This window comes from Leptosomus discolor, chromosome 20, assembly GCF_034619465.1.
Source record: "Leptosomus discolor isolate bLepDis1 chromosome 20, bLepDis1.hap2, whole genome shotgun sequence".
Lineage (NCBI taxonomy): Eukaryota > Metazoa > Chordata > Aves > Leptosomiformes > Leptosomidae > Leptosomus > Leptosomus discolor.
Window position 1 is genome coordinate 2,186,302 of NC_141410.1, and position 13,748 is coordinate 2,200,049.

Genomic DNA, 13,748 nt, shown 5'->3' on the forward strand with positions numbered 1-13,748 from the left:
GAAAGAGCTTTCCAACAGTCATACAGTCCCGCAAGGGATCTGCATCGGGACCGTGACCTTGAAACCAGAAGGATATCAAAACTGGACGATGCTCAGGAAGTCCAGAGAAAAACAAGCCTTAGAATACAATGGCAAATAGGGAATCCACCATGCAAGGGACCCTAGGGGAGGAAATTGTGGAGACACCTTCAAATCTCGGTGATGAAGCCTGCGAGGATGTTCATTTGGGGAAGCTCTGTGACCCCTGCTACGCGGGAAGCGAGACTAGCTGATCGCAGTGACAGAAACACATGCATCAGGCTGAGAAAGAGCTGCTGCCCCTGAAGCGTGGAGACAAACTCTCTAACTCGCAGAGAGTTCCAAAGCAGGTCTGTTTAGCACAGCGCTGGGTGCAAGGGGGGTCGCTCCTCCTAGCTGGCACACGGGTCACATTCTACAACTCTATGTATTACCTCAAAACATGCATATTCATGAGCGTCTGCAATTAGTTCCGAGAATAGCTGGGGATATTATAATTGTTTCTCAGGAAGTATTAAAACACGTTTCCTCCTCTTGGCGCACGCGTGCTGTCATCTGGTGGTCGTCCTTTGGGGACTTTCGGAGGAAGGCTCAGAGTCTTCTTCATCGTGTACTTTCTCATCCAAGCTCTTCCTACTGTCTCAAACATTTCAAGGCTGCTTCTGCTCCCTTATCCTGTGCTGGGTCTAGCTAGCTAATTGCTGCTCACTACTAAGCTATGCTAAATTCACTCTTTACTCCCCAGATCAAGCCTGGAGCCAGCAATACGCTGCTTTCCCTCAGGAAAAAGTACAGTGAATTTGGGTACCCGCCTCAGCAGCGCAAACCTCAGCACTGCAGCTGGCAGGCAGAGCTCCCCCGAGCCGCCTGCAGCCAAGCTCCTGCCTCAGCAGCCCCCCAGGGAAGGGCCATCTGGACACATTTCCCGAGCAGCACCGGCAGCCCAGCCTCTCTCTTTTTGGTCACCTCTATTTCACAGCTGTCACCAGCTTCCAGTTTGCTCCTCGCTCTTGGGAATCTTTAACCCTCCTCCCACAGGAGAGACCCCTCTGGAAAGCGTTCTCGGGGCTGCAGAGGAAAGGGACGGTGTGCTTTGTGTTTCTTTCATCACCTGGGATTCTGCAGGTACAAGCAGGCGAGATGCCTCGGGCTGGACAGAAGTGAGCACGAGTGACTTCAGGAGCTGTGCAGCCCCAGGAATGGAGACCTGGAAATCCCGACAGCCGGAGCCTGCTTCAAGGACTTCAAACAGCCCCGAGACAACAGAGCACACCAAAGCCCGCCTGCAGGATCTGTCCTCCAGCACATCAGCGCTTGCCACCTCGCGCTGGGTAACGCCCAAGCAAAGGGCGCGGCCCGCACCTCCCCAAGACAGCCCCACACAACACACTCCTGCTGCCCGAGGAGCGGCGGGACGTCCCCGGGCGGTATGAAGCGCCTGCAGGTGACAGAACAGGCTTTGTCCCAGCTCCCTTACGTTTTCATCTGCCGGATGAGGAAACTCACGCCGTAGCCCAGCCCCCCCGAGGGGCGCTTGCGTGTCCCCCAGCAGGTAGGTCAGCTTGCAACCCAATTCTGGAAGGAGAAAGTCAGTTTTTCCACCGACCGGCAGCCTCAGCTGCGCCCTCGGTAACCGTGCAGGATAAGGAGGCCCAATTTCTGCTCCTAGAGCATAAGCATTCTTGGCTTCCCAGCCCAAAGCCCTGCCCTAACACCCACGTCGCACCCAGGTAAATTCCTCTAACGCCCGTGCCACACGACAGCCCGACGGCCTCGTGCCGCCACGCGCCAGGGGAGGTTTTACAAACGCTTGTTTACAACACGACTCGCCCCAGAGCCCAGCAAACTCACGGGGATGGAGCCTGCGCCGCGCCAATTCCTTCTGCTTCAGCAAGGCTGCGTGTAGAAAGGCTCTGGCTGTTCCCAAGACGCCAAGAACCTCTCTGCCAGGCAGCCCGACTTACCTGCCCAGTAAAGGAGCTGCTGTAGCACGGCACTGCCGTGCTCTGCCATGCTCCCTTCACCCCTTCTTGCCCATTTCGCAATCGCCCAGCAGCAGGGCCCCGCACCACCACGCCCAGTAGAAGCTCCCTGCTGAACCAGCTAGGGACAACACACGTTGCTGAAGACTCTGCAGTCCTCCTCACCTGAAGAAGCATCTCTTCCCGAGCACGTCGCATATTTAACAAAATTCTTTATTTACATTTCAAACTGTGAGAAAACCCAAAAAAGGTAAGATGCCAATGATGAAGTAATTTCAGGAGAACGTCAAGAGCGCGGATCTGGCCTGCAGAGAGGACTGGGGCAGTGGGGGAACCGGCTGGAGATGGAACGGCATGGAGCCAGCACAGGCCTAAGCACCGGCAAAGGAACGCTGAAACGCAGAAGAAACAGGTCCGAAACGCTGGACGGCCATTCCCGACTCATCCTACAACAGCAAGACCGTGCAGTGACACTGGGTGCCGCCTCAGCGGTTTTCACGGGAGCGCTACTTGCTGCACGCATCAGCTCACCCTGAGCCAGAGAACGCGGGCGTCCTCCTGGGTCTCCATGCCGGGCCTCTGCACCCGCCTCCGAACCCAAACCCACCAGCGCCTCTTTCTCCCGGCTGATTTTAAAGGGTCTGGACAAGTAACTGACTCAGCTGGCTGAAGCTGGGCAAGGCAGATGCCCTCCTTGTCTCCAGGCAGCTGAGAGGCAGCAGGCTGCAGAAAGGCAGTTCCTAAAACCTGGCTGGGAAGTCAGCGAGGTGGCACCGGCCTCGTCCCTAGAAGGGAAAAGCTGCCGGTCTCAAGCTGGATCTTGGCCAGAGATCATGTGCTCCAAGCAGAAATGATGAACAAGCCTGGGCCTGAGGACAGCCCTAAAGGGGACCCCACCCATCAGCACGGGTCTGCCCATCTGCAAGAAAGCCTGGGAACAAGGTCGTCCCTCTCTTCAAAAGCCTATCGACGCCACCAGAAGTACCAGGGAAACGAAAGAACAATTACATCCCCTGTTGTCACTTCATCAAGCAGGAGGAGCTCCCCAGAGTCTGGAGTGCCACAGATCTGAAAGACTCTGTTATGGAAGCGGGGACAAAGTGTCTTCGTGGGCAATTCCAGACCTCTCTGGAAATCATCGAATGGAAGGCCAAAAACGGTGGGGATTTGCTGGCGCTTCACTGAGCTGAGTCAGCTCTCTACAGACTCAAAGGACTGCGAAACTAAGTCAAGAGAAAAGGAAAGGAGCAGAGCAGCCCAGAGGCTGATTGCACTGGCGGCCTGCGAAGACACACTTACCCCATTTCTGTTTCACTGCTCTACATTTCCCCGCACTGGGAGATCACAACCGGCAGCTTGGGTTTGTTGTTTGGACCCGTCGGCACATGCTGAGGACAGACAAACGTATAGCGTTAAACCTCATAAAAGCTCGGCAAATCCCGCGAGTGACAGGTACTCCAAGACCGGCTGAGAGAGAGATGCCTACAGCATCAGGAACCGGGAAATCCAGACACAGCTCCGAGTCACACAGAAGCACCATCACGCATTTGGGCAACGGACCCAGCCATAAGCTGCTGCACTCTCTCTGCGGGCAGAGGTTTGGGATACAGACCAGACCCCGATCCCTCCAAGGGGAGGGAAGGCACAGAGCTAAAGCCAGAGAGCTCCTCCTGAGATACAGCAGGCATCACGTCGCTTGAGGCTGCTCTGGCCTAAAGCTTGAAAGTTACTAATTACAGCTGCAACACGCGAAGCAAACTTGCCTTTGTACGGCCTTTGCGGAATCCAAACACCAGACAGTCCCACAGCAACCCTCATTCTGAACCTCTCCTTCTGCTGGACTCAGCTGCTCCTTTCTGAGTCTCTTACTTATTTCCCTCAACTCGCCCCTCGCTGCAGTGACGCACAAGGCAGGCACACCGCAACCCTGCCATCGGTGCTCCTGGCAAAGAGGGTCAGCAACACGTGCATCACACCGCGCCGTACCCTTCCTTGCACGGGACCTTTTCTCAACACCGGACGGGGGTCAGCTCTGTGCTCGCCCCGCTTCCCAGACCGAGGGTGGAGGCCCTTGCGCACATTAGCCAGGCGCGGGCCAGGGAGTTAAGTTTCGCCCGTCTCGATCTCACCGCTGTTTGTTACATCTCCTCATCTACTCAGACACCCAGTCACGACGCTGGAAGCCCTTCAGGAGATGACTTTCATTTTTCTTATCAAACACGCTGATCACGGATCAGCAGAACTGATCATTCAGCATCCACGGAATAATCCCGGGCAACGGCACAGAAGTGATCTGCTTCACACCCTCGTCTGGGTTGCTGACGGAACAGCTTTTCAATTCAGCTTCCCCAACAAATGCAAAGCGTCGCACATAAAGCCACAGGAACACAATCCCCGCTCAAAGACCAACCAGCAACCACGACAGCACAGCATTTCTAAAGTCAATCTATAGGATAGCATTTGCCTCAACGCCTTTCCTGCCATTTTATAACAACGACAACCAGTAATACCAGTTATCAACGCTGCTGTTCCCTGGTACCCTCTAAACAGACAGCGGCAGAGAACAGAACCACCCTTGTCAATCCTCTGTACCACTTGCCCAAGGGGACGTTCGCGGAGAAATGGGCAAATTCAACTTACTTCCATTTTTCTCATGACCAACAGCCCATCGACGATTTTACCTAGAATGAGAAAATTCTTCCATCTCAATACGGCCGGATTTACCTTTGCTCCCCGCCACTCATCACAGGTACATGCACTTTTGGTCCCGCTGGAAAGTCTGGTGCAGTGTAAAGCTACTGGCCACGTCAGGGCTGGCTTCCGAGCTCTAAACGGGCAAAGGAAACGATCCCTCTTAAAACGTGCTCCACAAGCGAGGGGCGAAGAACAAGCAGTCCCCGGCTGTTTCTTCGAGCAGCTGCGCCACAGGCAGTGTCTCTCAGCCGGGACGCCAGGCTGCCGCTGCCGGTACTCACCGAACACGACGGGTTTCCCATCCAACCAGTCACATTTGGAGCACGTAACGAAAAACTGACAGCCGTTGGTACTGGGACCACTGTTTGCCTGGGGGGAGAATGGCAAAATACCAACAGTGTACAATCAAAGACTTGCCAAAACCGAAGGCAGACGCGCCTCACGTAGGAAAAAGCTGTTGCTCTAGACCCAGCCTAGCTTCTTTTTAGCTTGTGGCTACACAAACCACGGGCAGCAGATACGCATCCGCAGGAGAGCACCCCGGGCTGGGACGCGGCACGCCACCCAGTCTGGTCATGCCGCTCTCACCAACTTCCCACCGTACTTCTACGCAGGCACGTTCAGCACAAGATCGCGCTGAAATCTGGGCTCTAGGGCACGCTCCTGAAAAAAGGCCAAACTTTTTGGTGGCGAGTCCTTCCTGGCTGCAGTATTGTCCCGGGGAAAACTGAAGAGACAGAAACCAGGGCAGAAAAAAAAAAGCAGCTTTCTGCTAGTTGGAAGGTTTCCTCAGGACAAACCAACCCAAACATGTCTGTTCTGACGACCAGGATGAGAAAGGCAACGATCCCAGCGGCACAGGGCTCACGGAACAGCACGATGCGGACGGCAAATTGAATTCACACCTGAGCGCAGCACCCGGAGCGTGCGCGCTCTGCTAAGAACACGGCTCTGCCACGCTTAAGTCCATTCCGGTTTTTCAAAGCTCTTTGGACACCCAGGAGATACTAAAGCCCGTTTCTGGGCCGGCAAGTGAACTGGGCACGTTTTGCAGCTGCAGGGCTGCACGGGACACAGTCCCGTGGCAGTTTTACTTATCGCTAGCCAGCTGCGGAAGGACCCAGCTGGGAGGGACCACGGCTTGGCCCGGCAGAGCGACTCCGGAGCCACGCCGCTTTCACACAAAGCTGCCGAGACCAGCGCGGGATCCCTCGTCCCACGCCACGGCACACTGCTCGCTTAGCTGTGTCGTGACACCTCTTTCTGGGCCGTGCTTGGAACGGGAGGAGTAACTAATGCACATGGCGAATGCTCTAAGCAAGTGCTTTAAGGGCAGGGCAGCTGAAAGAGCTGGGCGAGAAGCAGCTGCGGACAGGAACGCTGCAGCACCGGCTCCGCTTGCTGTCTGTGGCCAAAGTCAGGGTACTGTTCCTACCAGGCAACGGGCAACGCTTGCAGTTTTTCCTACAGCGTGGAACAGGAAGCCTATGTTAGCAAAGGCACCCTGGGAACGCTGCTACGGCTTCGGAACGCCCCACCTCTTTGCCTCCCCCTTGCTGAGGTCAGTGCTCGGTAACAGCATCGGGGAGGAAGAAAACCCCACCGCTTGCCACCCTACACAAACCGCAAGAGCCACCAAGCTCTTCTCAAAGCTCATCGAGCAAAGCCTGCCCCAGCCCTCCAACGGGGGAAAAGAAAGGATGCTGCAGGATCATCATCAGGACTTCGCTGTTCCTCCACGCATTAACCCACGAGCAGCCTTCTGACGAGCACTTACACAGCCGGTCTTTCAGCCCTTGGGTCCAGCGGTGGAGATGTCTGTTGCCTGGCAAATACCCGATACACCCAGGAAAAGGGCACAGAGAAAGTACCTAAAGCTTTTCCGTCTTACAACGGCAGTGTTTTCTACTCACCATAGAGAGCAGCCCAGGAGCAGAGTGTTTCAGCTTGAAGTTTTCGTCGGCAAAAGGACCCCTGTATATACTGGCTACTCCGGTGCCGTCTCCCTGGGTGACAGAGGTGCCCCGTCAGCCTCAGCGCTTGTTCTGAGCCAGCGCTACCCAACGGTTCAGTTTATTAAAACACAAATTTAAAAGCCCCACGCAAAAGGACAGGGCTCAACTCTGCCCCAAATGGATGCTCCCCTGCCCTCCATACGCACCAGGAGCCAACACATTCAATGTCTGGTGCAAGCCCTAATGCTTGAGCAGCTCCAGGGGAAGGAATAAAGCCCGCGGGGGCATCGCAGCAGCATCGCAATTAGCGACCACCTAAAGTCTGCTGCGGCTGAGCCGCCCGCCGTGCGGTCACTCCCCTCAGTGACTTTCAGACAACCAAGTTTTAGGAAGTTTGGATTAAAAAAGCTTCATCACGCCCCCTCACGTTTTGAAACACTTCCAGAAATGAAATCATTTTACTGGGTCCTAGGACAGCCAAGAGACCCCGCGGTCCTCCAGCCTTCCCCACACACTCTGCTTCTCCCCAACTCAGAGCACGACCACCACTGCCGGCACAAACTCTGTCCTCTTTTGGCACAATTCACTGACAAAATTGCACAGAAACGATCTCTTGCACCACATGCTTCTCGGTTCTCTACTTAAGGTCTCTCTCCGCAAAGCAAACTCGCAGGGTTTCTTGTTCGGGGGGACAGGAGAAGGCGGGGAAGGACAACAGGGTAAAAAAAAAAAATCTTTGCCAATTTGAAAAGCCTCGAGCTGTACTGCCACGGGGCTTTTTAGAGAGGAACTCTTTGGGGGAGGAGAGGGTATGTGCACACAAGACTCACGATTCCTTTCCAAGTACATTACAGCCTGCTGCAGTGAGATGGCAGCAAAGCTACAAGGAAACCTCCAGTGACTACTGGGTACCTCAAAAGAGAGCCAACAGATCCCCCAAATCAGCACGCACCCTTGGAAACAGTGCCTATTACACCACGCAGGAGAAGCCCCAAAGGAATACAGAGGTACATACGTTTACAAAGTCACCTCCTTGGATCATGAAATCCTTTATTACCCTAAACAAGGAAAAGAATACTTAGTTCTCAGCAGACAAATGCCTCAAGAAGAATACTACGTGGTAAAAAGGAGTTTGGCCTCGCAGCAGCACCACGGAAGTTATCAGGGCCTACGAACGCTACAGTCTCAAGTCTACCACAAATATTAACTACTGGTTGCTATCAGGTGATTTGGGAGCCACTGCTCTTCGACCAGGGACAGCGATTAGGTGACAGATGCCAGAAAATGATCTCTGACCTGGCCCACCAGGAACGGGGGATCCCTCCCAGTGACCCCAGCGTACACGTCTGACAGCGCCCCCAAATCCCCCACAGCTACAGAAGGACAATTAGCTGCCACCCACAAAGGCCTCCCAGACCAGTAACGCCTTGAAGGCGCGTCTCAAAACCCCAGCTGGCTCAGGCTGCTATTTAGGTGCCTGAACAAAAGCAGGGGAATTACCTGTGGAAAGTGCTTCCTTTATAACCCACAGGGACACCATCTTTCCTGCAAGGAAATAAACAGGAACATCACTGCGACTCACTGGACAGCCCACGCAAAACCCTCCCAGGGATCCGGAGCCCCAAAGGGCTGCCCTGTACCTCAGCAGCTGCCTTGATACACAACCAAGCGCTGCAGCCTGGCTCTCAGCTGGTGCTCTCGGAGGCACAGGGAAACCTCCGGTGGGCCCTGCACATGAACTGACGTCGTTCCCTACAACCTCCACACCATCACCTTGACGGGATCCCGCGGCAAGCTGCAGCACGGGCGGCTGCAAGTTGCAGACAGGCCGTTCTAGAGCGACCTGAGCACGAACACAGTCATGCCCAAATGGCAAAGTCTGCCACCTCCGCGACTCACCGATGAGCCCGGCACAACTTCATCCCAGCAGGTTTCTCTCCCTCTTTCCTTTTGTACTGGGACAGTGAGAGAAAATCCCAAGTGACCCTTCTTCCTACTTGCCCAGCCCTCTTCCTCGCAGTAGCCTACTTAAAAAGACCCACTAGAACCCACTCACCTGAATTCCCCCGTACAAAACTGCCTGGAAAACAAAAAAGAGAGCAGAGCGTGAGGCACATCCGTCGGCCCGTGGCAAAATAACCGGGCGGCGAGGAGAGCCCTACCGTGACCTTAAGGCAGCCCCCTTCATAGATGCACCGGGCCTATCGGAAGCTCCACCGAGGGAGCAGAGAGGGACCGGAGGCCTTCACCTTCCAGCCAGACGGGCTCCCCCGGGGATCAGCATGCTGCACCGTCACATCTCTCTGGCAACGCAGAGAGGAGCAAAGCAGGTGCAGCAGTTCGCGGGGGCAGGCAGTCGCTCTGCCACCAGAGACGTTCCTGCACCGAAAACCCTTCGCAGGCCGGCTCCAGGCTGAGCCGCAGGAACGCCGGCCGCTCCTCACCTGAAGTTCTCTGCCGTTTTGGGGACAACGTTGGCGAACAGCTCCATCTTCATGCGGCCGACCTCCTGGGCAAGACGGCGGCCACATGAGCCTTCTGGGCCCCACTCGCACCCACCGGCCTCCCCACCGCTGCACCCAGGCAACTCCCGCCAAGTCAGCCTCCTGCTGCAACCCCAGCCCTGCAAGCCCCCTCCCGATGCAGCCCTGCACCTCCGCACCCCTCCCCCGCAGCACTGCCCCAAGCCCCTGCCCACGCGCCCCTGCAACCCCACAGCCCCCGCTGAACCCCGACGCGCCCCTCCAACCACTTGCGCCCCTCACAGCCCCACGACGGACCCTGCGACCGCCCCCTCCCAGCGCACCCCCACCCTTGCGCTCCTACACTCCCCACGAGACCCAACAGCCCCCCCCGCACCCCGGCCAACCCCCTCCCGCACCACCAACAAAAAGACCCCGCCCTGCACCCCTGGCCGCTCCCCTCCCCTCCCCTCCCCAACAAGCCCCCCCCGCCCTCCCGCTGCACCCCCGCAACACCCCACCGCACCCCCGCCGGCCCCTCCCGCTGCACCCGCGGCCCCCGGCCCCGCCGCGCGGCTCCCGAGAGCCCCAGGGGCCGGGGCCGGGGCCGGGGCGGCGGCGCCCTCGCCCACCTGCCCGCCGATGGCGACATCGAAGAAGACCACGGGGTTGTTGGGGTTGGACGCCAGCACCGCCATCGCGGCCGCCTCTCCCGGCAGCGGCCGCGGCAGCGGGAGGCGGGGCGCGCACGCGCCTTCCCTCGGCTGCCCTCCCTGCCTGCCGGCGGGCAGCGGCGGGGGCTGGCGGCCCCGCAGCCGGGGCTCTGTGGCCCCGGCCCGCCCCGGAGTCGACCCGCCAGGCCGGGCGGCGCCGGGAGGGTGCCAGGGGCCTGCGGAGGGCTTGAGGAGATTGGCGTTCCCCTGGGCTTTGTCCCTCGTGGGCAGCTCTCGGCTCCCTTCTTGGCAGGGCCGGGCTGCTGCCCTCTGGCCCTTGGCGCCGGCCCCGCCGGGGGAGACCCCAGCCTGCTGCCTCCAGGATGGCTCCTGCCCCCGGGGCTTTCCTGGGCAGCTTGGCAGGGCCGGGCTTCAGCAGGGGGCAGGGCCTGGCCTTCAAGCACGTCTCCTCCTGCCTTAGTGCGGGCCTGCTGCAGCGCAGAGGGTAGACAGGCCAGCTCCAGTGCCCCACGGGAGACTTCAGGGAGCGCTGGCGAGCGGCACTGCTGCGGCCATCACCAGATTGAGGATTTGGGGCTACTGCTTAGCGACCCCCTTGCTCTTCCCACCTTGCCTTGAAGAGCAAGAATTCTAATTGGCGAATAGCAGTAGGAGAGACGAATGATTATGCTGGGAAAGTAAGTCTCAAAGGGAATAAATGATCAAATACGAAATACAATCTCTATTGCCAATGCTGCTAGCACGCCCCTGTAAAATCCCAGACCGAAGGTCTTCATTAACCAATGCTCTGTTCGTGGTTAGAAACAAGGACAGTCTGTTGTAGTCCAAGATGTCTGCCAGACAGGATTTATTACGGTACCCGCTGTGTGTAATCCTTGAATCATGACCAAAGCAGCTGCGAGCCAAGGACGTGTTCCCTGACCATCCGCAGTCAATTCGAGGAGCGGTCGAGACCTCCGACTCACGGGCCACCTGCCCAAATGATAGCCCCTACTCAAAGGGGAACAATGGACAGAGGCTGTGCGCTAATTTGCATCAGAAGCGAGGAAAGAAGAACCAGTCATCGAGAGGAAGAGAATGAATATGCATTGTATAAGCTAAATACGTATGAATTGAATATAGAAATACTCGTTGGTTGCAGTGTGCAGGCGGACATCCTTGGGAAGGATCCCGTGTCCCCGGTGCGCAGTGTTAATAAAGGACGTCCCTACTTCTCTAACTGGGTGCAGAGAATGAATCTGAGAAAACTCAACAACAACTCAGCGTTATCAAGCGGGGATTCTTTATGACGGCGCCGGGCAGCACGGGGGATAGCTCCTTCCATCCGTGCTCCAACGGGCCAGCAAAACACATCAGTTCCTATACACAAAAATCATACCCCTCCGTCAGATTCCCTGAGAAGGGCAGTCTGATGGTGATGAGTTCCCAGCGTTCCTAGTCTTCCTCACCTGTCCACCAGTTGAATCCTTCTTCTTGAGCACAAACCTGGGCCCCTTCTCTGATGCAACCTGTTGTAACAATCAGTCCTGTACTAGAGGCGTCTCCTTGATGTCTGGAGCTTTGTCTACTTAAGGTCTGGCAAGATGTCAGCTATTTATCAGCTTTGCTCAGCAAACAGCTAAAACCATCCTTGCAGGGGAAGAAAAACTCAGGAGAAATGCAAGTAAAGTTTTTCGGTATCTTAGTCAGGGATTGTCAGGGGTTTAACTCTTCCAAGAAGTTTTTCTGACCGCTGCAGATTTGCAACAGCACCTCTGGGGAGAAGGGCTTGACATGCACCCAGGCGACCGTGAAAGTCATTGTGCGGCCCTTGACCAAAGGCAAGGCCTTGGGCTTGTTGCTGGAGAACATCAGCATCCCGGCGCGCCCAGGAAGGAGAGGGGCCTTGAGGTGCTCTGTGGATACGACGGGGACCCTGACTAAGGATTACCTTCTCTGTTAACCACCTGGATATTGGGGAGGAACCCACTCTTGGAGAGTTTTCCGAGGAGCCTAAGTGGAGGGGGAGCTGCTGATCTGCTGGCGGGCAAGGCTTCTGTACGGGGTCCTGGGGCGCTTCGGAGGTGCCCGCGGAGGACGTGCAGCGTGATCCAGACCCCGACGGGACTCCCTCTGCACTCTGCTGTCCCCGTGGGCCCCGCTGGCTCCCCGCCGCGTCTCCCGCGGGGGAAGAGCCCTTGCGTGCACACCAGGAACATCTAAGGCTTTGCCCCAGGGTGACTCCACCCGGGACCCTCTTTCGTTTCCTGAGTGCCCGCTCCCAGCCCATCCCCATCCTCTGTCTCCACCAGACTCTGACAAGGGGCCCCAATCCAGACTTCAGCCTCGGACAGAGCACTCGCCGCTCACCCCCTCGAGCCCACGGGGAACGCAAGAAAAGCACCAGGCCCCTTGAGGGTGCCCTTCCTTGCGCCTCTTCTTAAGCCCGGCCTCGAAGGAGGCGTCCAACCCTAAGGCAGTGCCCAGAACAGATCCCTTTTGACTGCAGATGGGCTGCCGGGGGTAGCTCTGACACACCAGTGCCCCTTGCCTCTCCCTGCTCGCGGGGACGGCAACGCCCCCAGAGACCCAGCAGGAGCATCGACACCGTTCGAGGCCGTCTGCCCCCAAGCCCAACGGGACGGAGCGGAAACGAAGGAAGAGCGACAGCAGGGAACTGCAGCCTCCGGCAGCCTTCAGCAGAGGTGGCTCCAGGGCAGCAGCCAGGGGGTTGTGGGTGCTCCAGAAGGAAGCCCGAGCGGTCCGGGCTGTCCCAAACGGCACGTCATGGTGACTGGGTTGCCCCGACAGGTACACGGAGGAGTCGTGAAAGGCACAGCAAAGGAGACGGGGTGCAGGAGAAAGTGCAGCAAGGGAGATGGGGTGCAGGAGAAAGCACACGGCGGGGCCTGGAGATGCAGCCAAAGGCACAGCAAGGAGTTGGGGGAGCCCGAAAGGCACACCGCGGGGCCTTGGGCTGCTCAGAAAGGCGTCCTTAGGGGCTTTATCGTCCTGAATGGCAGTGCAATTGCCGTGGAGATCACTGAAATTCACACCTGGGGGGCTGGGGCACCCTGAAAAGCACAGCCGCGGGCGGCAGGAGCAGCTAAAGGCTAAGTGAGACGTGCAGGGGAAGCCCAAAAAGCCGAGCAAGGGTCTCGGAGCAGCCCAAAATGTACCCTGGTGGCCTGGGGTAGCCCTCTGGCAGACAGACAGAAGGCTCTACGGTGTACCAAAGGGCACCCCCACACACCCAGGGGTTTTGGGCGCACAGAAAGGCACGTTGAGGGGCGCGGGGAGACCCAGCATCACACCCAGGGGTGCAGCGTGTGCCCAAATCCATGCGCAGGGGGGCTGGGCACACCAGTCGCTTCCCCTTGGCCCCGTGGGCTGTGTGTGTGCAGAGAGGCTCTGAGCGTGCGGGCGCCTCTGCCCCGCCCAGCCCCCAGAGCCTTATGATGTCACTCAGCCGTTCATGACGTCAGCGCACAGGTCCACTAGACCTGGGGCGCTGGCACAGTCCCTGCACACACCGTACCTGCTGGTGCTGCTGGTGCTGTGCCAGTGGCTCTGGCGGTGCTGGTGCTGCCAGTGCAGCCAGTGCTGTTGCTGCTGGTGGAGCTGGTGGAAGCGGTGCTGCCGGTGCCGGCGGTGCTGGTGCTGGTGTCACTGGTGGAGCTGGTGCTGGCGGTGGAGCTCAGCCCGTAGGCAGCTGCCCGTGCCCTGCCGATCCTCGGGGCTCGGCTCCGCCGCTCGCAGCCGGTCCCCGGCAGCGCCCGTCGAGTCCTGCCGGCCCCTGCTGCCCGGGGAGAGGGGAGGCGAGGCTGTGCAGTGCCCGTTCCCACGGGGCCATGAAGAGCATCTGGCGGTTCCTGCGGCGCAGGACGGCGCGGGTGGTGCCCGAGCCCTCCGGGAGCCGTCGTGCCGATGAGCTCCGGCCGCACGGCCGGGACCAGCTGCACCCTGCGGCCGCCACCATCGACT

At 58.1% G+C, this 13,748-nt stretch overlaps 1 protein-coding gene across 1 annotated transcript; it reads right to left on the bottom strand.

Moving 5' to 3' along the window:
- Positions 1-3,297: 3,297 nt before the first annotated feature.
- On the bottom strand, positions 3,298-9,809 carry LOC147414020 (peptidyl-prolyl cis-trans isomerase H-like). The gene is made up of 9 exons (XM_086476018.1): positions 9,744-9,809; positions 9,094-9,158; positions 8,706-8,729; positions 8,150-8,194; positions 7,665-7,707; positions 6,608-6,700; positions 4,976-5,063; positions 4,641-4,681; positions 3,298-3,388 (listed from the first exon to the last, which is right to left on the bottom strand). The coding sequence occupies exons 1-9, from the start codon at positions 9,807-9,809 to the stop codon at positions 3,320-3,322; spliced, it is 534 nt and encodes a 177-aa protein (XP_086332144.1). The 3' UTR covers positions 3,298-3,319.
- Between the last annotated feature and the right edge of the window lie 3,939 nt (positions 9,810-13,748).

Bases quoted from the DNA above. Each gene is read 5' to 3' on its own strand.
- LOC147414020 (XM_086476018.1), bottom strand. From the start codon at position 9,809: ATGGCGGTGCTGGCGTCCAACCCCAACAACCCCGTGGTCTTCTTCGAT. The intron at 6,701-7,664 runs GTATGTACCTCT...TCTGTCACCCAG, and splicing joins AAGGAGGTGACTTTGTAAAC to GGAGACGGCACCGGAGTAGC. The intron at 3,389-4,640 runs GTAAGTTGAATT...GTCTGTCCTCAG, and splicing joins TGGTCATGAGAAAAATGGAA to CATGTGCCGACGGGTCCAAA.